Below are 23,367 nucleotides of genomic sequence, written 5' to 3'. Positions count from 1 at the left end.
ATTTTGAGAAACCAGTCTGATGTTCGAGTGTAAAACAGGGAAGGCAAATTCCTAGTCAGGGTGGATGGTGGTGGTTGTGTTTCTTGAGCTGGGAGCCAGTGAGGCTGTCTATACGTAGAGCAGTATCAGTGTTATCAGTAACAATCACAATTGCTATGTATCCTGTAGTATTACAAGCAGCTTTACATAGGCATCACTCAAACTTATGATGCAAATGCGACCATTCTTTCCCTTCAGTGGGGGAAAGCAAGGCTTTCAAATGATTAAATCATTTGCCTGTATTCACATAAATCTCGGCAGGGCCTGAGGATTTGAACTTAAGAAGTCAGTGTTATATTATGGCTCCTGTAAATTAATAAAATGAAAATCTAAAAGAAACATAATGAGTTTAAGTGAACAGTAATGAAGAATTCTGTTATTAATTTGAGAGGGTCACTGCAATTTACCAAAAGACTTGAGTAAGCTGAAAATGAAGAAGTGAAATTAGAGAAACAACCCGTTAAGAAGTATCACTAGTCTTGGGTGTACTTGATTGGCTTTAGATCGATTTCTAACGAGCGTTCTTGGTAAATGCTAGGGTGCTTGTGAATATGACGTCTTTGTTAACTATAAGCACTCAGAAACAAATTGTTATTATCTTTAATTCCTTATTCTGATAAATATGCCAGAACACCCATCTCTCTGTCTGATATCTTTGTCATGCTCATAACATGTATAATAATATTTAATCTGATAATATTTATCTGATATATTATAGAATAATATTTATCTGATAGTTCCAGAAATATTAACAAACACCAGAAAACTTTGCATTGTTGATGTGAAGTTCTGTTCTTGGCAGTTGACTGTTGGGATGGCCCAGATGGAGAGCCAGTGGTCCACCATGGTTATACTCTGACTTCAAAAATTCTCTTCAGAGACGTTGTGGAGACCATCAACAAGCACGCCTTTGTGAAGAATGAGTAAGTACAACACTTGGGAGCTAAGCTAGCACACAGAGCATTGGCTGATGTACCACAACTACAAAACCACACACCCTTCCTTGGAGTCTTCGTCTCCCTTTCTATGACCCTTGTTCCCTCCCTTCTTTCCCAACAAAGAATTGTGAGCAAGTAATATGCGCTCCATGTTTGTACTTTCGCATGCTCCATTTATTTCTTACCCTATTCTGTCTCAAGACGTTGCCTCCTTGGAGCCTGTTCTTGTGAAGACTGACTTCAGCATTTCTACAGTGTTCATAAAGTTTGGAAACATAGGTTACTATATGTGATAAATAGGTTATTGATATTATATTACAATATAGTAAAATAAAAGCTAGGTTTTTAGCCTTGCTGGGTGTCCTGTATATACTGTGACTTGTCACTTGACTCTTTCTTGGCATTGGATAATGGTGACTCTTTTCTCCTTAATACTTGCTTTTTGGGGGGCTTCTATTATAACATTACTCTCTATCCCATCATTGTTTCTCACTCTTTTTTTTTTTTTTTTTTTTTTGGTTAAGGTCTTCTATTCCATTTCCTCATTCCTCTGTCACTCTTTCTTTCTCTCTTCCTTTCTTCCTTTCTTCCTTCCTTCCCTCCCTCCCTCCTCCTTCCTTCCTTCTTCCTTCCTTCCTTCCTTCCTTCTTTCTCTTAAGATTTTATTTATTTATTTGACAGAGAGAGAGAGAGAGAGAGAGAGCGAGCTCACAAGCAGGGGGAGTGGCAGAGGGAGAGGGAGAAGCAGGCTCTCTGCTGAGCAGGGAGCCTGATGTAGCACGTGATCCCAGGACCCTGGGATCACGACCTGAGCCGAAGGTAGGTACTTAACCGACTGAGCCACCCAGGCACTCCCAATAGTCACTATTTCTTAAGTTATTGCCATTGTTCTGCTTTTGGGCTGTTTAATTATATGTCCAGAACTTTCCCCTCAGTTTCAGAACTATGTAGAAAAATTCCTTTTTAAAAAATTTTTTCTTAAGATTTTATTTATGTATTTGAGAGAGAGAGAGAGACATAGAGAGAGCACAATGGGGAGGAGAGGGAGAAGCAGGCTCCCCACTGAGCAGGGAGCCAGACATGGGACTGGATCCTAGGACCCTGAGATCATGATCTGAGCTGAAGGCAGACGCTTAACCAACTGAGCCACCCAGGCACCCCTAGAAAAATTCTTAGTAAAAATTCACCTACGTATCCCATAGGTACCTCAAAATCAGCACATGTCATTACTTATTCAGGTATTTTATGATGCCTACTCTAAGCCAGGGACACTGCAATAAGTTCAGGGAGCCACAGCACTGAACAAAAGAGAAGACTTCTACCATCATGGAGCTTATGTCCCAACCTGAACTCAGCACTTCATTCTGCCAAACGTCCTCTGGCTCTATTTCCCTTTAGTAAGAGGTAACGCTGTCTACCATGTCTTTAGCCAAAAACCGAGTCATTCTAGATTCAGCCAATTCTTGTCAATTCTACTTCCTAAATTATCTTTTGACTCCATTGCCTTCTCTCCGTTTTCGTTTCCCTTTGGGTCATTTTCCACTCCAGTGCAATATTTTCCTTTCTGAAAACACAAGTATGCTGCTGTATGTCTTAAAGTCTTTCAGAAGCTCCCTGTGGTATGCAGTCATGTCTTCCAGGTCCTTCAGGACGTGGCCTCTTCTCTTTCTCCCAGGGTCTTCCATCATTGCTCTGCGGGGATTCTGCCTTTGTCTTCTCTTGGATTCCCAAGTGACCCCAGTTCTTTCACAACTCCCTACCTCGATGTGCTGTTCTCTGCCCTCCACATTCTTCCCATTATTCCACCTGCCTAATCCTTATCCATCCTTCAAGACTGTTCAGATACTGTCCCTCTGTCAGACTTACTGATATACCAGCTGATTTAAATGCTCCTTTCTCTGTTCTTAGCACCCTGAGCATATTTCTGATATACCTATGTAGCACTCAATTGTAACTGTTGGCTTCCTGCCTTCTTTTGAGTCTTTAAGACCATGAGCTCATTGGAAATATGGGGCTATGTCTTATTCATTCTTTCTTGCCTAGCAGGTGCCTGCAATATACCAGACAGCTAAGAAATGATTTTTTTGGAATTAAACAAAATTACAATTCTGTAAAATTAATTTTTTAAAAGTTAGTAGCCTTTAAAATTTTTAATATTTGGTCTTCTTATTTATTAACCATGAGGCTAAAATGCTGTTGCAATGAGAGATGCATGCTGCCTGGCAGCTTTGGTTTATAGTATCAACTGACAGGTCTTTTCTACCCTCATTTTTGCTAGTTTCAGCAAAGTTGATGGAGTGGTTTTGCCATTGTTTTCTAAAATGTGAAGTTGGGTGTTTGACAGGACTTACTTCAAGTTTGGGGCTATTAGGAGAAAAGTACTTGAAATGAAAAGTTAATAATGCTTGTTTAGCACATATTAAAAGTTCAGTCTTTTTCTTTTCTTTCTTAGGCCTTCTTTATACCCAGGTATCTCAGCCTTGGCACCATTGACATTTTGAACCAGATAATTCTTTGTTGTGGGAAACTGTCTTGTGCATTGTAAAATGGTTACAGCATCCTGACTTGTCCACACTAAATGTCAGTCGCATTCTCCCCCTCCCCCCAATATTGTGAGCACCAAAAAATGTCTTCAGATGTTGACAGATAGCTATTTTGGGAACGGTGAGTCACGGTCTCCCTTGTCCCCCGTCGAGAGGTGCTGCTTTACGTTGAGTATCATTAGACACTAATAGGCTTTTTTATAAACAGATTGGTAATTTAAAAATTCGTTGTTAGAACACCTTGATGTGATTGCATAGATAATCTCTTGCTAGTTTGTTGTTTTTCTCTCTTTCTAACACTCTGGGATAAGTCCATGTGGACACAAGAACAAATAGATCAGAATAAGGTAGCCCACTCTGGTTACAAAGGTTCATCTCTTCTATTACCTTTGGCATCAGGTTTTACTAATGAGGAAAGGATGTAATTTCAGGAGGTTATAGACCCTCCTGTGAACCATGTGCTGCCATACAAGCCCAGAAGTAAAATTTTTTTTCTCTACATGGATATATGAGCCAATTTAAATATTGGCTATATACTCTGGAAAATATATATGGTCTATTACTTCAGAAGATACATGACAGAAAAGTAGAAAAAACCAGCAAGTGAAATTTGAAATAATTTCTTACTCTGAAGAAAAAACAATGTCAGAAGAAGAGTAAGAGCAGAGATCAGTCCGGGTTCCCTTTCTGCCTTGACCACCAACTCCGGAGGCTGTCTTTGGCAATCAGTCTACTTGGGTTTCATGTTCTCTGCACAGGAACCTGAGGACTGGGGGAGAGTGAATACTGGCTTCTTCTGAAAGTAAAGACTAGTATATAATTCTATACAAATGATTTTCAAATGTTTGGCATAGGATGCTATAAATCGTGAAATTCCATTATGCTATTTTATCCTCCATAGTGATTTTCAAGCCGGGGGCTGATAATATATTTTTAAATATCTGTATTCAGTGATCTGTTAGATGTCTTTAGACATTTTAAAAAATGGAATCTATTTAAGTTTTTATCCTGAAGTTTATTTTTTTTTATTTGAGTGTAGTTGATGCACAATGTTACATTATTTTTAGGTGTACAACATAGTGATTTGACAAGTTGATATATATACCGTGCTCACCACGAGTATAGCTACTTTTACCATACAATGTTATTATAATACCATGGACTGTGTGCCCTTTGCTGTACCTTTTATTCCCATGACTTATTCATTTCATAACTGGAAACCCATACCTCCCACTGCCCTTTGCCCAGTTTGCCCAGCCCCTCTTCCCCCTCCCCTTTGGCAACCATTAGTTTATTCTCTGTATTATAGTGCTGATCCTGCTTTTTGTTTGTTTATTCATTTGTTTTCTTCTTAGATTCCACATATGAGTGAAATCATATGGCATTTGTCCTTCTCAGTCTTATTTCATTTAGCATAATACCCTCTAGGTCCATCCGTGTTGTTGCAAATGGTACAACCTACTCCTTTTTTATGACTGCATAATATTCGTGTGTGTGTGTGTGTGTGTGTGTGTGTGTGTGTACGTGTACACACCACATCTTCCTTACCCATTTGCTAACAATGCAATGGATACTTAAGTTGCTTCTGTATCTTGGCTATTGTAAATAATGCTCCAGTAAACATAAGGGTTTGTGTCTTTTTGAATTAATGTTTTTGGGTTTTTTGAGGGGTAGATACCCAATAGTGGAATTATTGGATCATATGGTATTTCTATTTTTAACTTTTTGAGGAACCTTCATGCTGTTTTCCATAGTAGCTGCACCAGTTTGCATTCCAACCAATAGCATAGGAGGGTTTCTTTTTCTTCACATCCTCACCAATGCTTGTTTTGTCTTGGGTTTTTGGTTTTACCCATTCTGGCAGGTGTAAGGTGATGTCTCCTGTGGTTTTGATTTGCATTTCCCTGATAGTGATGCTGAGCATCTTTCTATGTGTCTGTTGACCAACTGTATATCTTTTTTGGAAAAATGTCTATTCAGGTCCTTTGTCCATTTTTAATCAGCTTTTTTTTTTAAAGATTTTATTTATTTATTTGACAGACAGAGATCACAAGCAGGCAGAGAAGCAGCCAGAGAGAGAAGAGGAAGCAGGCTCCCTGCTGAGCAGAGAGCCCGATGCGGCCGCCGATCCCAGGACCCTGAGATCGCGACCTGAGCTGAAGTCAAAGGCTTTAACCCACTGAGCCACCCAGGTGCCCCTTTGTCCATTTTTTAATTGGATTTTTTGGAGGACTCTTGGTGTTGAGTTGTATGGGTTCTTTATATTTTTTACATATTAACCCCTTTTTGGATATATCACTTGCAAATCCCTTCTCCCCTTTAGTAGAATGCCTTTTGTTTTGTTGACGATTTCCTTCACTGTGGAAAAGCTTTTTATTTCATGTAGTCCCAATAGTTTATTTTTGCTTTTGTTTACCTTGCCTCAGGAGACGTCTAGAAAAATGTTGGTACAAGTGATGTCAGAAAAATTACTGCCTGTGTTCTCTTCTAGGATTTTTGTGGTTTGAGGTCTCACACTTTAGTCTTTAATCCATTTTGAGTTTATTTTTGAGGATGGTGTAAGAAAGAGGTCAAGTTCCTTTCTTTTGCATTAGCTGTCCAGTTTACCCAACGCCATTAATTGAAGAGATTGTCTTTCCCCATCATATATTTTTGTCTACTTTAGATTTTTGAATAAATAAGACAAAATTACAATATATGAGTTTTCTTTCTTTAGGCTTATCTCTCTTAAAATTGCCTCTTTTTTTTTTTCTTTTAAAAGAGACATAATGAATGAACCATTTTTTTAAATGCAAAATATTAAATGAGGTCGTCCCACATGGTTGATATTTTGTTCAGCCATTATGCCTAGCAAAATAATTTTGGTCAGCAGAGTTTCTTAAAAAATGCTTTCTGGGGTGCCTGGGTGACTCAGTGGGTTAAAGCCTCTGCCTTCGGCTCAGGTCATGATCCCAGGGTCCTGGGATCTATCCCCGCATTGGGCTCTCTGCTCAGCAGGGAGCCTGCTTCCTCTTCTCTCTCTCTCTCTCTCTCTGCCTGCCTATCTGCCTACTTGTGAACTGCCAAATAAATAAATAAATAAATAATTAAAATCTTTAAAAAAAAATGCATCTTTCATGGGACACCTGCGTGGCTCAGTCAGTTAAGTGTCTGCCTTTTGCTCAGGTCATGAGTTCTGGGATTGAGTCCTGCACTTGGCTCCTTGCTCAATGGGCAGCCTGTGTTTCCCTCTGCCTGCCTCTCCCCTAGCTTGTTCTCTCTCTCTCTCTCTCTCCCAAATAAATAAATAAGATCTAAAAAAAAAAAAGAAATGCATCTTCCATCTTTCTCATTTTAATCATCACAGCTCTCCCAAATACTGTCACCAGGATTATAAGAACATAATGAATACGGAATGATGTTCAAACAGCCCTGTGAGTTGCCTGTATGTGATGCCTTTAGAATCTGTTGCTGTCCTCTTAGGTTCCCAGTTATACTGTCCATTGAGAATCACTGCAGTGTCCAGCAGCAGAGGAAGATTGCTCAGTACCTGAAAGGAATATTTGGAGACAAACTGGACCTGTCATCTGTAGACACAGGAGAGACCAAACAGCTCCCAAGCCCTCAAAGTTTGAAAGGCAAAATCCTAGTGAAGGTAATTACCCCAAGGAATGTAGTCAAAAGCGTTAATGACCAACGAAGCCCTCCCTCCCTTAAGGACTAAAAACTCATTTATCAAGAGAACAATAGAGTCAATCCATGAAGAGTCATCTAGATTTGTGGATGCATCTTGTTCCGCTTTATTAATAGTTATACCTTCAGAAAGAGCTAGTTATTGACTGATCACATCTTCTGGGATTTGTTTTTGTAATGTGAAAAGATCAATACTGTAAGCCAAATGTTTATTATTTTAGTCTGTAGTAATTGACCGTGGTGTATGTGTGGGTGCAGGGGGACAGAGGAAGAGGAGGCTCTTTGTGTCCATATTTGAAAGCATTTCTTTCAGATTCTTCTCTCCCACTTCAAAGTCCGATAACTGTCTGTCAAAAAAAGAAAAGAAAAGAAAGAATGAGCAAACAATAGTCTTTACGGTTGATCAGCCGTGGTTATGTAAGTGAGAAGAGCTTGCTTCCTGGAGAGCATGGGCACAGACATAATGCCCCACAGGACTCGAGTGTACGTGAAGGAGCAGTAGGTGAATAGAATGACATTTCATGAACAGATTTTTCTGAGGGAAGAAATTTACTACCTGCAATGAATATTATTAATACACAGAATAGCCAGAAAAAAACAGTTATTTGAGATCTCACATGGGTGACTTTGTGATTTTACGTAATTCCAGTTAACTTTGTGTGTTCAGATTAAATCCATCTGGGTTAGTCGTATTATTTTAAGACTAAAGATCTAAGGAAGAGCGGCAGGATATTAATATTCAAATTGGGTTACATTTTACTTAAAAGAAATGTGTACCAAAAAAACCAAGTATCACAAAGGAGGCAGAAGAAAGTCAAACAGTGTAATTTCCTAGGACTACTTTAACAGGGGCTCTGAGGGAGGGCAGCAAATGGGAAAGGTGCGGAGGACTCATCTTTGGAATTGGTCAAAACCTATTTTTCCGTCAGTGAAATGAGAACTAGAGACTGAATCCAGCAAAGAGTTATTGTCGGGCATTTGTATGTGTGAAAGCATTTTGAATAAAGGCTTCAAATACTGTAAGGGATAACAGTAAGGTCGGTTTTCCTGAAGTCTTGCTAAAACAAACTCTTATGTGGTAAACATTGATTGCTGGGCTAAAAAGCTAAATTTTACCTTGATAGCTTTGTGAATGTTTCCGTGTTTCCTGTACTCTTGAGGTTAAATGCAGAGTAAGTCCATTTGGTTGCAATACTTCCCTTTTGGGCAGTGGAACCTAAGGTAGATATTTGGTATGAATTGAGTCCCTTCTGTATAACTGGACTTTGCACCATTCGTCATAGAATGTCTTAGGGCTTATGGCCACCAGGGTGCCCCAGAACCAGAGGATCTTGGGCACTCATTGGTAGGAGTGGCCTCGGCATGGATTGCGAGCATTTCAAGACATTTAAGGTTCATTTGCTAGTAGCAACTTTCTTCAGACTTTAAGGAGATCTCCCAGATCTATGGACCAATGCATTTCCATTCGAAGCAAAAACAAAGGAACTGATTTTCCAAAAGGCACCATTTTAGTGGCTCCTAACTACTTTAGAGATTGACAAGTTGTTTATTATTATAATAATAATACACATACTTTCCAACCATATATAGACACACCAATCTCCTAAAAAGCAAATAAAAAGTGGCTTTTGAACAAAAATAATAGCAAACTTTGTAATTTTCCATATTCTTGCTGAAAGAAACTGTAACTATTGGTCCAAGCCTCTTACTTTTTACAGTTGCAAATCAGAGTCATTACCACATTCCCTGGGTTGTACAGCTTGGAGCTGAGCGGCAGCTACGGTTCTAGTGTCATAATATTTCCACGTGTCATGGACCGGTTAAACTAATTCTTGGTAATTCCTATATGCAACAGACTGTAAATCAGAAAGAGACTCCCTAAAAGACACCGGGGCATTTTTTGTTTGTATCAATTGGATCACAACTACGTTCCTTGAGTCATATCAAGTTCTGCCTTAATTTATTCTATAATTTCCCTTGGCTGTAACTGTTGATAAGAACCATTAAGGGACACCGTTCTGTTGCCTTGCTTTTCTTCCTATCTGCCTGGATAAATTATCTTTTGAGAACCAGAAATGTGCAAGAGTTGGTGAAAAACATGGCCCTTGTGTCTTTTAATTCAGTTTAAATGAATGGAAAATTAGGGCTTCTATGGATGCTCGGAGCAGGCAGCTTTCTCTCTTTGTTCCCTCACCGACCACCGCACATACCTGAAGGGAAGCTAAAGCCGGGTGTGGCTATCCTATCAGCTCAATGCTGTGTGCCCACCACGGTTCCGGTTTTGCTTCCCTTTTGTGGTATCAGAACTGTTTCTGTCATTCAAGGATTGTTACTCCTTCCTTACAAATGTTACTTCTCATATTTGTTAGCTCTGCTCTGCTTTACGTTTAAAAACTATGTTGGTTTTGTTCTATCGAAAGAGGGAACTGCTGTCATTACATTTTAAATGTCTTGCGTCTAAGTCCTTCTTGGCTGTCTGTCACTGTGCCCAAAACAGAGACTGTGAGTCAGTAGTTGGTGGTGAATGAATGAAGGAGGACATTTGCTTGATGTCTGTCTGTTCTTCAACATGTCTTGTTGCCACTTAGTTGAGGACCTTTCTTCTGGTGCTCCTGTATTAGTACAGCGACTCTACAGTGCCCCCTCAAATGAAGAAAAAATAAATTTTATAGAAGCCTTCCATGTCAGAAAAGACTTAATATATAGACATAAATACTTTAATTCTGAGCTACTTTGTTATTAATGATACACGGGAGGAAGTGAAAAGGTATCCTGCCCATTTACTTAGAATTAGAGGTGCGTGTATATCCATGTGTCTGCATCTGTCTATCTCTAAACATGTTCGTGTGAAAAAGAAAGCATGTAGTTTTCACTTTGCAGATAGCACGTACAAATAAGGAGAGTAATATATATCAGTACAAAGGGAAATTAAATCTCACCCTTTTAATCCTGTAAACAACCCTCTGTAAGTTGGAGAAAATAAAGAAGAAACATTTAAAAATCCAAGCCCCACGAGTTTGGAGTCTTCGTGTAGATCTTGCTTTCATTATGTAAACAATGTAATAAGCTTTGAAACTATGACTGTGTTAAGGACCCAGGGTCAGTAGCTTTGGGTGTCAGGGAAGGTATAGGAAATAGGGACAGAGAGTTCTCTGCAAACTTGACTATGCTGGCGATCCTGTGCAGGGAGGGAGTGGGGCAAGGGGAAAATCCAGCATGCTGAAGAAGGCCAGTGGTGGTGTGGAGCGCGGGAATACTAAAAGTCACTGGGGTTTGAGTTTAGACAACATCAGCCTGGACAGCAGTCTGGGATGATACTTAGAAATTTATCATTATTTGGCTGCCAGGCATCTGAACATCTTTCTTTCCTCCTCCATCCCTGTGTGTTAAGGAATCCCCTCTTAGTGGCCAAAAATGCTTGACATTAGCATCTATATGTTCTTGGAACTAGGGTGTAGACACATGATCTAGATGCTTCCAGTCAGGTGAACCTGCCCCAGACAGCACATATCTACTCTATGGTCATTTTTAAGCTGGGTGTGTTGCTCCATTTCAGGGCAAGAAGTTGCCTTATCATCTTGGGGATGATGCAGAGGAGGGGGAAGTTTCTGACGAAGACAGTGCAGATGAAATCGAAGATGAGTGCAAGTTCAAGCTCCATTACGTGAGTTACAGATTTATTTGTACTTTTCCCCCTCAATGTGTTGGGGTAAAAATTGCTGCCATGTTGGAATCCTCACAGTGTGGTGGCTGTGGTGCAAAAGGGCTATTTTGTGAAAGTTACTTTGTTTTTGGGCACATAGATGCTCAGATGCTCACTGACTCAAGGATTTTTGTGTCTTAGAGTTGAAAAGAATGCCCATGATTCACCTGTCTGACCCTCCCTCTAGGGACAAATCCTCTGCTGGTACAACTTTGTCAAAACTTAAATTGCTGTTGGAAATGTCATGGTCTTTGATGAAATAAACTGGCTTTAGCCTTCTCTCTGCTTCCTCGTGCTAGCAGCGCCACTATGCTGCTCGTTAAGGCAGGCTTGCAGGACCCAGCTGTACGTGTCTGCTTCTCTAGGGATGCCCATCCTTCCCGTAAGAAAATGTACTTTGGATCAGAAGATTTCCAAGCTCTTCCAGAAATGGGACTCTTGGCTAAATCTTTAATTTACCACATTTTAGATAAAGTTGCATAGGACCTGTGTGATGCTTCAGAACACTGTCCTAGATCAAGGAGCTGCCTTCCTAGAAAAGCATCATTTAGCCAGGTAATCTAAAGCAAAGGCAAACCCAGAGGAAATGTCTTCATGGTGGGAGGGGGGCGACTTAGGATTTCATGCCCCTCCCCCACCTCTACAACTCATGATCGTCAGGATCACCTGAAAGCCTGAGAGTAGCACCCCTTCACATTAGTTTGTTACAGGTTTTGCAATTTCATTTCTATGGAAAAGTGGTATTCCTCTAGAGATCAGGACTTATTTTTCCCTCTTAAAAACGTAGAAATTTTGTACAAAATCTTCTAATTTGCATCATTGCCCTGAATTCGTTTATTACATTGCTAAGAACAGTCCATTCTCTTTGAAATAGTAGTAACTAATATGGCTTTCTGTAGTTATCAAAGGGAGCCAGCATGATTACAAAGTGGGCATAGGTAGAATGACAACCGACCTCTTGGTGGACACTTTTTTCTTGGCTTTGATGTACTTTGGAAGGGATGAAGTGGGAAATATTCAGCTTGAATTGAAAAGTAATAGTTACCATCTATATTCATCTATTGTCTTTTAATAGTTTATATTAGTTCAGTGAAATACCACTAATAAGGCTATGGTTGCAAGAAATTAAATAGATTTACACAAGCGAAATTGTTAAGATATTAAATTGTTTATTTTTTACCCTTCCAGATATTTACTCTTTTTGTTATTACTTATATGCAATTATGGATAATGTCGCTCTGTTTTTTTAAGCTTTAGTTTGTAAACCAAATTTTTGCCTCTGATCTTCATTATCTTTGCATCTTTTTTTTTTTTTTTAAGAATTTATTTATTTATTTATTTGACAGAGAGAGAGCGCGCATGCACAAGTAGGGGGAGCAACAGGCAGAGGGAGAGGGAGAAGCAGGCTCCCCACAGAACAGGGAGCCCAACCTGGGGTTCGACTCCAGGATCCTGGGATCATGACCTGAGCCAAAGGCAGCTGTTTAACCAACTGAGCCACGCAGGCGCCCCCTATCTTTGCGTCTTATTTCCAAAATCTCTTGATTGCCAGCATCAGAGTAGTCTATCATTTGAAAGCAGGGAACAGAGAGGCTTGACTAGGTTATATAGTTAGGGAATGCTATTTTTAGGGAAAATGCGTAGTAGAAATTTAGGTACTATCACAACGTAGTCATTTATTGCTCTGAGTAAAACCCAAGTTGTTCAAGTTTCTAAAAACACCCAGTTATGTAATTTTTCTTCTGATATCAGTGAGCTCCTAAATTTTCATGTTAAGTATCTGTAATTATAAAGGAGAGTTGGCTGTGGTTTTATGGAAACAAATCACCCACTTCACCTGTGAAAATACCCAGCTGCTTCCTCACATCTTCAAAGCCTCCTAGTTGTTTTCTAGGAAGCCACACAGGTAGAGAGTTCAGAACACGATTATGTAAAAATAGATAGGATCTTTCATTTGGATTCTTTGATTTTGGCTTTCATAAAACCAAAGAGACCTGAATTGTAAAGTTTTGCAGGCATCTCTTTGTTAGACTCTAGGAGAGAATATACCTAAAGGAACAAATATTCTACTGGAAATATATAAAAAAATATATATATATGTATATATATATGTACCTATAAAAATATATATATTTTTTATTTATATATATACATATATATATATATATATAAAGTTTTTACTTTACTTTTTCGAATCCTTTCCCCCTATTTTTGAGCTCTTCTGAGAAAAGGCGATGCTGTGTTTAGAAAGCCAAAGTGTTTTTCTGTAATCAGTTTATAGTCTTATTGTCAGCTCAGGGCTCCAATGCCTTATCTGAGTGTCGAATGTAAATTGCCTGATCACATTTTTGCAAAAGAGGATGTACAGTGCATACCTTATGTGAAGCCATTAATTACCTTAGAGGAGTTCTTAACCTCAGTTTTAAGTTAACAGAATGTGGTTAGATTTACAAGTTATGTCTGCATTATTGTAGTAAATAAACATTTTATGTTAGCATTCATGAACACCAGATCGCTAACTCTCATGAGGCTTACACAAGATCCACAGAGAGGTTCAGCACATTTTTCCTGAGCATCTTTTGGAAAGGCAGCCATCATGTTGTAGGTGTTGGGCACCTGGCAGTAAACAAAACACAGAAATCTTTGCCTTCATGAAGTTTTCACACTAATGGGAGAAGAGGATAAACAAGAAATAAAACAAATAAGTAATCTGTGTAAGTACTAGGGAATGATAAGTGCTGAAGGGAAAAAAAGGACGGAGTGGGTACCCCAATCGGTTAAGCGACAGACTCTTGATTTTGGCTCAGGTCATGATCTCAGGGCCCTAGGATTGAGCCTCAGGTGAGCTCCGAGCTCAGCGGGGAGTCTGCTTAAGAATTCTCTCCCCCTCTTTCTCTGCCCCTCCCCCCACTTGTACACGCGCGCGCGCGCTTTCTCTCTAAAATAAAAATAAATGAATCTTTATAGAAGGGAGGGAAGGAGTGTAGAAAGTGTGTGTGTGCATGTGTGTGGGCACGTGTGTGTGGGGACACATATATGTACCATGTGAAGAGTTTATGAAACTTTAGATACCATGGCCAGGAATGGTCTCATGGAGAAGATAACGTAAGAGCAAATACCTGAAAGTAGTGAAGGGTTAGCCATGTGGCTGTCTGGGGAAGAACATTCTAGGCAGAGGCCACAGCAAGTGCAAAGGTCAGAAGCAGATCTTGAGGTTCCCCTGCATTACCTGGGTTAGAAGCAGAATGGGAGGCAGGACCCTCACACGGGGTTTCTTATTCCTCCTGGTCTGCTGTTACTTCTTAAATAGGTTTTTTTTTTTTTTTAAGGTTTTATTTATTTATTTGAGAGAGAGAGAAAGAGAGAGGGAGGGAGGGAGGGAGAGAGAATCTGAAGGAGACTGTGTGCTGAGTGCAGAGCCTGATAGAGGGCTCGATCCCACGACTGGGAGATCACAACCTGAGCCAGAAACAAGAGTTGGAGGCTTGACTGACTGAGCCACCCAGGTGGCCCTGCTGTTACTTCTAACTAAGGGATTCAAACCACACCGAAAGTTTTTTGCTTGTATAATAAGTTCTCTCTGTTGTTGAATCAATTAAATCCTTTAAGCTTCTGCCTCATATGATTTTTGTGGCATCAGCCATAGAGACAATCTGGCCCATGATGTATAAGGCCCATGCAAAAGCCACTGTGTTGTTCAGTGACTCAAGAATCACATGGCTCACATTTAAAAAAAAAAAAAAAACCCAAAAACCCCCCAAAAAAGCAAACACACACACACAAACACAAAAAATGAAAGCTTGCCATTTGCAATGACATGGATGGGACTAGAGAGTATTATGCTATGTGAAATAAGTCAATCAGAGAAAGACAATTATCATATGACCTCTCTGATATGAGGAATTTGAGAGGCAGGGGGTTGTGGAGGGTAGGGAGGGAAAAAAAATGGAACAAGAGGGGATTGGCAGGGAGACAAACCTTAAGAGACTCTTAATCTCAAGAAACAAACTGAGGGTTGCTGGAGGGGAGAGGGGTAGGAAGGATGGGGTGGTTGGGTAATGGACATTGAGGAGGGTATGTGCTATGGTCAGTGCTGTAAATTATGTAAGACTGATGCTTCACAGACCTGTACCCCTGAAGCAAATAATACATTATATGTATTAAAAAAAAAAAAAAAAAAAAGAACCACATGGCTCAAAGACACGGGGGACAGTTTCCTTTCAACCATAGTACAGTTATCTAACCAATTTGATTCAGTGAGGCCAACGCGCCATTATTCATCTTTACGGGGTCCTCTAATGTCAGTGTGACTTACGGACTTTGCACCCCTGTATTTCGACTTCAATGATTTTTTCTTCTTCACTGAGTTATTCGCTGTCTTTTTCTTGTGCTCTGTGAATCTATATTCAGCCGGCTTCTTAGGTACAAATATTAGCTTTCCACCTTGTATGTGATGCTTATCCCATAAACAGTAAGCCTTCCGACCAGTTTTATATGAGCCCTTATCTAGGAACACATAACAACTGTTTCACACCCTGTAAAAAACTAAGAACCATGCCTGACACGTGATTTGTGCTCAATAAATATTAGATATTGTTAGTAATAAGAATAGCAGAAGCAGCATGATTATTGCTGATGTGAGCCTGGAGCTGGTCCTTAAGCATTGCGTGTTCTCGGGGAGCTAAAGGAGCAGACGGGAGATAGTAGAGGACAGCAGTACATGCACAGACTTGAGCCACTGAGAAGCTGTTCCTTAGCCCAAGATGTTGAGATACCAGGCTTGGAAAGGCCCTCACAAAGGGTGGCTAGTAAGTTATCCTTTCTGCCTCCAGATTTCAGCCTAGGAGCAGGGAAAAAGGCATTTGGGGATGGTGAGCTATTCCAGTGTTTTGTTTAGTTTTGTTTTAAAGTAAAGGTCCTCAGCGTTGGCTGCACATTGCAATGACAGGGGAGTTTTCAAAAATCCCAACACCCAGGTCCCGGCCCAGAGATTCCCACATAATTGGTCTGGGGTGGGGTTTGGGATTTTGGAACACTCCCCAATGGTTCCAGTGGGCCGCGGCAATAGAATGCCACTGTTCGAGCAGCCCCATTCCTGCTGCTTCCCAGGCTGGCTGCTTTTTCCAGCCGTCCTCAGATTTCACGCTGGGGAAAAAAACAAGAATGTGTTTGTGTGAGTTACCTATTTTGGGCAGACAGTCTTAGATCACATTGACCTCTTAGAAACAGGAATTAGGAACCCCGAGGTCTTCTTGGGTGGAAACTACTCCCAACCATGTTAAAGGGCTGCTTCTTGCATACACGCCCACCCCCCTCCCCGCAGCAACATCCTTCCACCGCCGCTGGCTCAGGGAACAAAAGAGCAAGATGCGGGGGGCTTTCAGCCGTGGTCCCTGTCGCAGCTGCACACTGGCCGACGGGCCTCAGGGTGAAGTGTCTGTCTCAGCTTGCTTTCAGCCGCACTCCTGGGTTCCAGGACCAAAGGATAACACGCAAAGGAAACCTCAGCCACGCATCTATTTGTTCTCCACAGCTGCTAATTTTCTCGTGCTGTACATCACAGAGAAGAGAAAGATCAACAGGCAGTAATATCATTCCTTCAGCAACACCCAGGGTTTGGAGGGTGTGAAGTGAATAACCAGAGCCTTTGTATGAAGCCGTCATTATTTCCCACGCCGGTCGGCCAGTCGGGCTTTGTGTGTGCAGCCTTGCTTTGCTGCCTGTGAACGTCTCTGGGCGTAGCGGCCACAGTTGGTCTCCTCACTGTCTCTGACTTGTGTTTCCCTGGGCCAGGGAAGGGAACTGAGGTTTATCTGGGGCCCTCTCGGTGACCTGGGCATGGTGGGTGCTCTCACATGCCTTCTCTTTTGGTTCTCCTGACGGATGTGCTCCCTGTCAGGACTCTGGGTCACTTGAGCCTATGTGTTGGGAGATGGACGTCTAGAATTCTCTTCCTTCTGCACTTAAGTGAGACCTGCTCTTTCCCACAGAGGGATTGTGGGGATAAATTTCCCAGATTCCCTCTAGGTTGTCCAAACATAAGCCTGCTCATGCTTAATTTGACTCAAGAATTTATCTTTTTCTGTAGCCGCATTAGAAGGATGGCTGCAGCATTATATGAAGAAATAGACCAAGAATCTTGATCCAGAAGTCTTGGATTCAAGTCCCTATTCAGCCACTTCCTAGGCATGTGTGTTTGGAAAAGTTTTGAATCTTTCTGCCTCTGTATCATGACTGAATTTGGCTAACCCTAGTGGCTGCCTTCAAGGGTACTAGGCAGCTCAAATGAAGTATCATTATATGACTGTGTTTTGTAAAACCTTAGTGTGATTTACAGCATTAGCTGCTTTTTCTATATTTCCCTGTGCTTTTTTCTCCACATGCATATGGTCACTGGTGCTTGCTGCTACTGTTTGTTTTCTCCACACTTTCCCTCCTGTTAGAATGCTGTCACTCTGCTCTCTGCCATATATTCAACTCTTATTCATTGTAGGACGTTGATGTGTGTCCCCCAAAAGATATGTCCAAGCCCTACCCCCTGGTACCTAGGAATGCGACCTTCTTTGGAAAGTGAGTCTCTGTAGATGTTATTAAGTTAGGGCTTGGAGAAGAGATCATCCTGGATTAACCAAGTGGGACTTAAAAATCCAATGATGAGTAGTCTTCTTCCTAACAAAAGGAGACACAGCAGAAGCAGGGGACACGCAGAAGGAGGCCACGTGAAGACAGAGGCAGAGACTTGAGTTAGGCTGACAAGCCAAGGCATACGAGGAGCTCCCATAAACTGGAAGAAGCAAGGGAACGTCTTTTCCTATAGGAGGGAGTCTAGATCTGCTGACACATTGATTTCATGCTTCAGGCCTCTCGGACCGCAAGGGAATACATTTCTGTTGTTTTAAGCGACCAGATTTGTGGTAACTTGTTACAGCAGCCACAGAAAATGAATGTACTCCTCTTCTAAGGCTTGGCAAGGTTTTCGCTGCTCTTGGAAGTCTTTGCCACCTTCCCAAGGCTAGAGGAGGTGCCCCTCCTCTGGCCGTGATCTTCCTGGTGCTGTCACTTGCACCTGCTTGAGTAGTTGGCCATTTGTGTGTCCGTCTTCTCCGTGATGCCGAGGGTTCTGTGACAGGGGGGTTGTGTTTTAGTTATGTTTCTCTCCTGGCATACAGCAGGCAGCTCAGTTTGTTGTATGCAAAATGAAGTTTGCTCTCCAACTCTCCTCTGTGTTAAATCCCTCCCCAGCACACTGGCCTAGGCTCTCATGCTGGTTGCGGGAACCAGTGTGTCTGGCTTTTCCTCTCTAGGCCCCTGTCCTCTTTCTGCACAGGCTGCCAGGTTAATACTATTTCTAAAATACTGTACTCAGACACTTAGCTACCTAGAGGCTCTCAGGAACTCCCCACCTCTTGCCTTCATGTCCCTCCACCATCTGGCCCTAGGGTACATTTCCAACTTTATCGGCCAGTCCCCTCCTCCATGCAACTTGTGCTCTAGGAAACCTTTGCAGGAGCTATGGATGACAGGGAAGCCCCTCTCTCCATTGCTGTTGCAGAGCCCCAGACCCTTCCCCCTCTTCTTGGGGGACCTCTTGGTCACTGGGGCAGGAAGGCCGTGCTCCTTCTCAGAACTGCAGTTGCATCGGCCATCCATGGTTCCTTGGACCTCTTTAGCATCTCTGCCATCCATGCAGATAAACTCTTGTCCATCTTTGCACCTCCTGCAAGACCTGAGGGCCTGCAGTGAAGTGAGGTGCCTTGTTCGCTGGATATACCGAAGACATTCGTGCATGTGATTTTAATACTGGGAAAGTCAGCAACGTATTCCTGATGTAGTCTTATTTCCCCTAAATTTCCCTTATGTCATTTATATGGCTTTTCCTTTATCAGATTCTGTGAAAATAGAAGGCATTACCAGAAAACTGTCTGGTTCTACAGGGTTTAAATATAATGACCTCTTTGGGAGAAGTGGGGTGGGGTTATGGACATTGGGGAGGGTATGTGCTATGGTGAGTGCTGTGAAGTGTGTAAACCTGGCGATTCACAGATCTGTATCCCTGGGGATAAAAATATATTATATGTTTATAAAAAATAAAAATAAATAAATTAATTAAAAAATATAATATGACCTCTTAGTAACAAATGTATTAGTGGGAAACAGGCCTTAAAATTTTGGTGAGGAATGTAGGAGGAGGTCCTCGTGGAGGAGGACTGGTTTCCTACCCTGTGGCTGGGCTGGCTGGCCTCCAGCAGGTGGCTGAAGAACTAAGGATGAATGCTGGATCTAGAGAGACATGAAAGAAGCTGAGGAGCCCGGGGACACTGGGGTCGGGCAGAGCAGGGTGGCGGAAAAGCCATGCTAAGAAAGACGTCAAGGAAATCCCTGTCTCTGGATCACCTAAAAATTGCCTAAGTTGTCATTTGGACACGAGCATAACATTTGAAATTATTTGTGATCTTAAAGTCATTTTAATGAAGAATCAGAGCACAGGTCAGTCATGAGTTCCCTTTAATTATACATTGGGATCAGAGGTAGGAAAGAACTTTATCTCAGAATAATCCTCAATTCCAGAGATTCCCATCGCATTCTTTTCCCCTCAGTAAAGGAAGTGATTTTTTTTTAATAGCATTTTTTTTTCTCAAATTTACCTGTGCAGATACAGAAAACTTAGTTTTTAAGACTGTCCTTCACTTTCCCTCTATTAAAAGTGCAATGTAGCATGATGGGAAGGATTGGATTCGGCCTCAGCTTCTTACTAGCTTTGTAACCTTGAGCAACTTAATTTCTCTGAGCATCAGTTTCCACGTCTCTGAAATGAAAATGATAAGACCTTGTAAGGTTCTCAAGGGTTGAATATTATCATAGTAATCAGTATTTGGGGGGATCAGTGTGTATGGGGGGGAGGACCAAAATGGCATATTCTGCTTAACTTCTTACAGGTAATTGAAAGCTAATCAAATTATAAGAAGCGATGTTGGCTTGAATGAGGTTGTGTTCTCATTCTGTGTTTCTTAAGGGAAATAATTTTCATTGCTTAATTCTTTGCAGAATAATGGGACCACTGAGCATCAGGTGGAATCTTTCATAAGGAAAAAACTGGAGTCATTGTTAAAAGAATCTCAAATTCGAGACAAAGAAGATCCGGATAGTTTCACAGTGAGGGCTCTACTAAAGGCCACGCATGAAGGCTTAAATGCACACCTGAAACAGGTACCCAGTTCCCTCTTGTACTTGTCCTTCGATAGGAAAAAGGAAAGGACCTCATGCTCTATTTCTGATCATTTGTCGTTGGTGAAATTCTCTAGTTTCTTCCATTTCCCTCCTCCTATTGCTCAAGAAATGAAAATCTCCCATGGCAAAATGATGTGAGAAATTGTTAAAAGTAGATGGACAGAGGCAGAAGTCCCTCAAATACTGCTTCACTGGGACCCTCAGGACAGTGGTCCCAGGCTCACCTGTCCTGTGCCTGCTCAGCTGAGGGAAAAGGCTCAAGTCCACCACATGCTGCACCCCCTTCCCTCCCCAGCCCGTCATCCTCCGTGCTGCTCTGACTGGACCTCCTGAGCGTGTCTTCCATCCATTCACTTCTCCTGGCCGTGGCTGGGTCCTTATCCAGGCCAATGCCAACTGTCACCTGGACCTTTCTTGCCCTCCTTCAATCTGATCTCCACTCTGAAATTAGCATGATGTTTTCAAAATGTAAATCTGATCATGTCACTCTACTGCTGAAAATTGTCCAGTAGCTTCGTGTTATGAATGGGATAAATTATAAACTCTTTAACCAGGCTTTCAAGGACCTACATCATTGCATTCTTTTCTACCTCTCAGATCTTCTCCTTTTCCCTGTCACACTGCTTCCCACAGTTGTCCCACCAACCACAGCTGTCTGTACGTCATGGTCTTCCTCACGTTCTTTTCCCTCTGCCCAGAACACTCCATTCCTACCTCTGCTCTTGCTAATGCCTAATTAGTCTTAAATTCCAGCCTCAGTGTGATGCCCCAGATGAGTCCTGCCTTGACCTGGGATTAGGTTAGTTATCCCTTTATATTGTCCATGGTAGCCTGTGACAGCTTCTCTTTTCTGAAGGTTTGTTTTTTTTTTTTAACACATATGCAATAATTTGCTAAATATCTGTCTTCTCAACTTGATTATAGATTCCTTGAAGACAAGAACCGTGCCAGTCTTAATAACCGTCATTTTTCTGACTTGTTATAGTGCCTGGGCCTTAGTACAACTTTCGTAAGAGGTTGCTGAATGAACGAATGATTTGGGCTCTAGCTGAGATTTTAACTCTGCTTTCTAATAGAGGTATCAGAAGTGGGCAAGGACAAAGGAGGGTGCATTTATTGATGTTATCATTGCAGGGCACCAAGGGCATTTATTCTGGCCTAGAGGAGATCCAGGCAGTCGCTAGCTCTAATAACTGACTTCCCCGGTACTGCCGCCTTTCCTCTGGGACTCAGGGATCCTCGGCAGAAGGGGGACCACATGGGGTGACTATGCTTGAATCAAAGTGACAACTGAGCATTGGTGGTTACTCTCTAGAGTTTGTGCTGAGCTCTGGTTGGCCAGCTTAGCTCATACACCCACCCTTAACCTAATCACCGTGGCCCTGAGTACATGTCCTGCTGGAATGATAACTTGCCAAGGGTATAGGATAATATTGGCTTGTTAATCCCAGAGAATTTACCACTGGAAGTGGTGCCAAGGTCAGCCACTCTGATGCTGCACGTTAGGCAGAATGGAATATTGGGGACGCAACTGAAATGTAGATTACAGTAGTACCGCCCTTACCATTGATCATACAATTGTGAATTTTCTTAAAGATTTCTATAAATAGAAACTGCTTCCTCTTCACTCTCCCCTTCCAGCCACTTAATTTTAACCACACGAATGTCTGTAAAATTGGTTAGCTCACTCGGTTAGCTCACCTTGATTTCTGCTTCTTATTCTTCGTGAACTCTCATTGGCTAACCTGGGCCAGTCACTTCCCCTCATGCTTCTGGAGAAGTCTCTGCTGCATCCTAGATCATTCCAATTGGACAGGCCATGGCAGGTCTTGCAGATTTGGGAGAAACAAATTAAACCCATCCTTCTTTTGCTATTCATGGAAGAAATCCCAGTTACAATTACCTTCTCAGGTAAGATGGTAAGGGATTTCAAATTTCCAACATATGCTGGAACAAAACTCATTCCCCTTTTTCTTATTTTTTACTTTCATTCAATCTGGGTGACTATGAGAATGCATTAGACTCCTAATGTGGAGACTGTGACTTTAATAAACTGGGCTGTAAAGCGTTGAGTTTTTTTTTTTAATTAATTATTTTTATTAACATATAATGTATTATTTGCCCCGGGGGTACAGGTCTGTGATTCATCGGTCTTACATACGTCACAGCAGTCACCATAGCACATACCCTCCCCAGTGTCCATCACCCAGCCACCCTTTCCCTACCTCCCCACTGCCAAGCAACCCTCAGTTTGTGAGTCTCTTATGGTTTGTCTCCCTCCCGATCCCATCTTATTTCATTTTTTCCTTCCTTACCCCCCACAACCCCCCAACCTGCCTCTCAAATTCCTCATATCCGTGAGATCATTTGATAATTGTCTTTCTCCGATTGACTTATATCGCTTAGCATAATACCCTCTAGTTCCACCCACATCGTTGCAAATGGCAAGATTTCATTTCTTTGATGGCGGCGTAGTATTCCATTGTATGAGCGTTGAGGTTTTTAACACTGCTGTTAGTTTTTAAAATGTGGTTTTGGGCTCAGTGGGCAAGGACGAGTTACTGTTGAGATGAGTCCATCTGTGTTGGATACACATGCGTATTGAGAGCCAAGGCTGAGGCTGGGCCGTGTGGTTCAGGGCAGTGCATCACCCCAGCTTCCTTCTTGCTGGATTGTCATATAGCCATGCAACACTGCATTCTCCTTGTGCTCTTTTTCCCCTGGAAGGGATTGGAGTAAAAGAAAAATGAAGTGCTCATCCTTCAGGCTCAAAGAACATAGTAGACACAAGAAAGATGCCTGTCCTTTGGAGTTCTTAAATCTCCTTCTTCTTTTTTTTTTTTTTTTTAAACATAGCAGTGGCAACTGTCTGGATGGCCATAATTATTCCCTAAGGGGACTTTTCCTGCTCCTGTGCTCTCCCACCCACTCCAATTTCTCATTTATCTCACGACCGTAGTCATATTTCAGAAATAGGCCTCTGATAATGCCATTTTCTTGTTTTTTAAACCGTTCAAAGTCTCCTCAGAGTATGGAGGATAATGTCCACCTTCCAGGATATAGCCCATAGGACCCTTTCCCCAGGCCCTGGCCCCGGCGCTGACTTGTCCACCGATGCGCATGCGTACAAGTCCACACCCACCCTACTTCCTTCGTCTCCTGGCAGGTACCATGTTCTTAGCACTTGGCTTTTGTGTTTGCTCCTCCCTTGGCCACCATGCACTTCCTCCTTCTCATCACACTT

General features: G+C 41.8%; 1 protein-coding gene across 8 annotated transcripts in view; it reads left to right on the top strand.

The window, feature by feature from the left end:
- Positions 1–23,367, top strand: part of PLCH1 (phospholipase C eta 1) — a 218,913-nt gene that overhangs the window by 171,206 nt on the left and 24,340 nt on the right. For all 8 annotated transcript variants that reach the window (XM_032852566.1, XM_032852565.1, XM_032852561.1 and 5 more), the window contains 4 exons: positions 842–962; positions 6,983–7,154; positions 10,749–10,856; positions 19,941–20,102. In XM_032852566.1, coding sequence (XP_032708457.1) covers positions 842–962; positions 6,983–7,154; positions 10,749–10,856; positions 19,941–20,102 — 563 coding nt within the window. The remainder of the gene's footprint in view (positions 1–841; positions 963–6,982; positions 7,155–10,748; positions 10,857–19,940; positions 20,103–23,367) is intronic.

This window comes from Lontra canadensis, unplaced genomic scaffold (genome assembly GCF_010015895.1).
Source record: "Lontra canadensis isolate GAN:19392208 unplaced genomic scaffold, GSC_riverotter_1.0 scaffold6, whole genome shotgun sequence".
In the NCBI taxonomy this organism is placed as follows: Eukaryota; Metazoa; Chordata; class Mammalia; order Carnivora; family Mustelidae; genus Lontra; species Lontra canadensis.
Note: the sequence above shows the minus strand (reverse complement) of the source record. Positions and strands in the feature narration are given on the sequence as shown.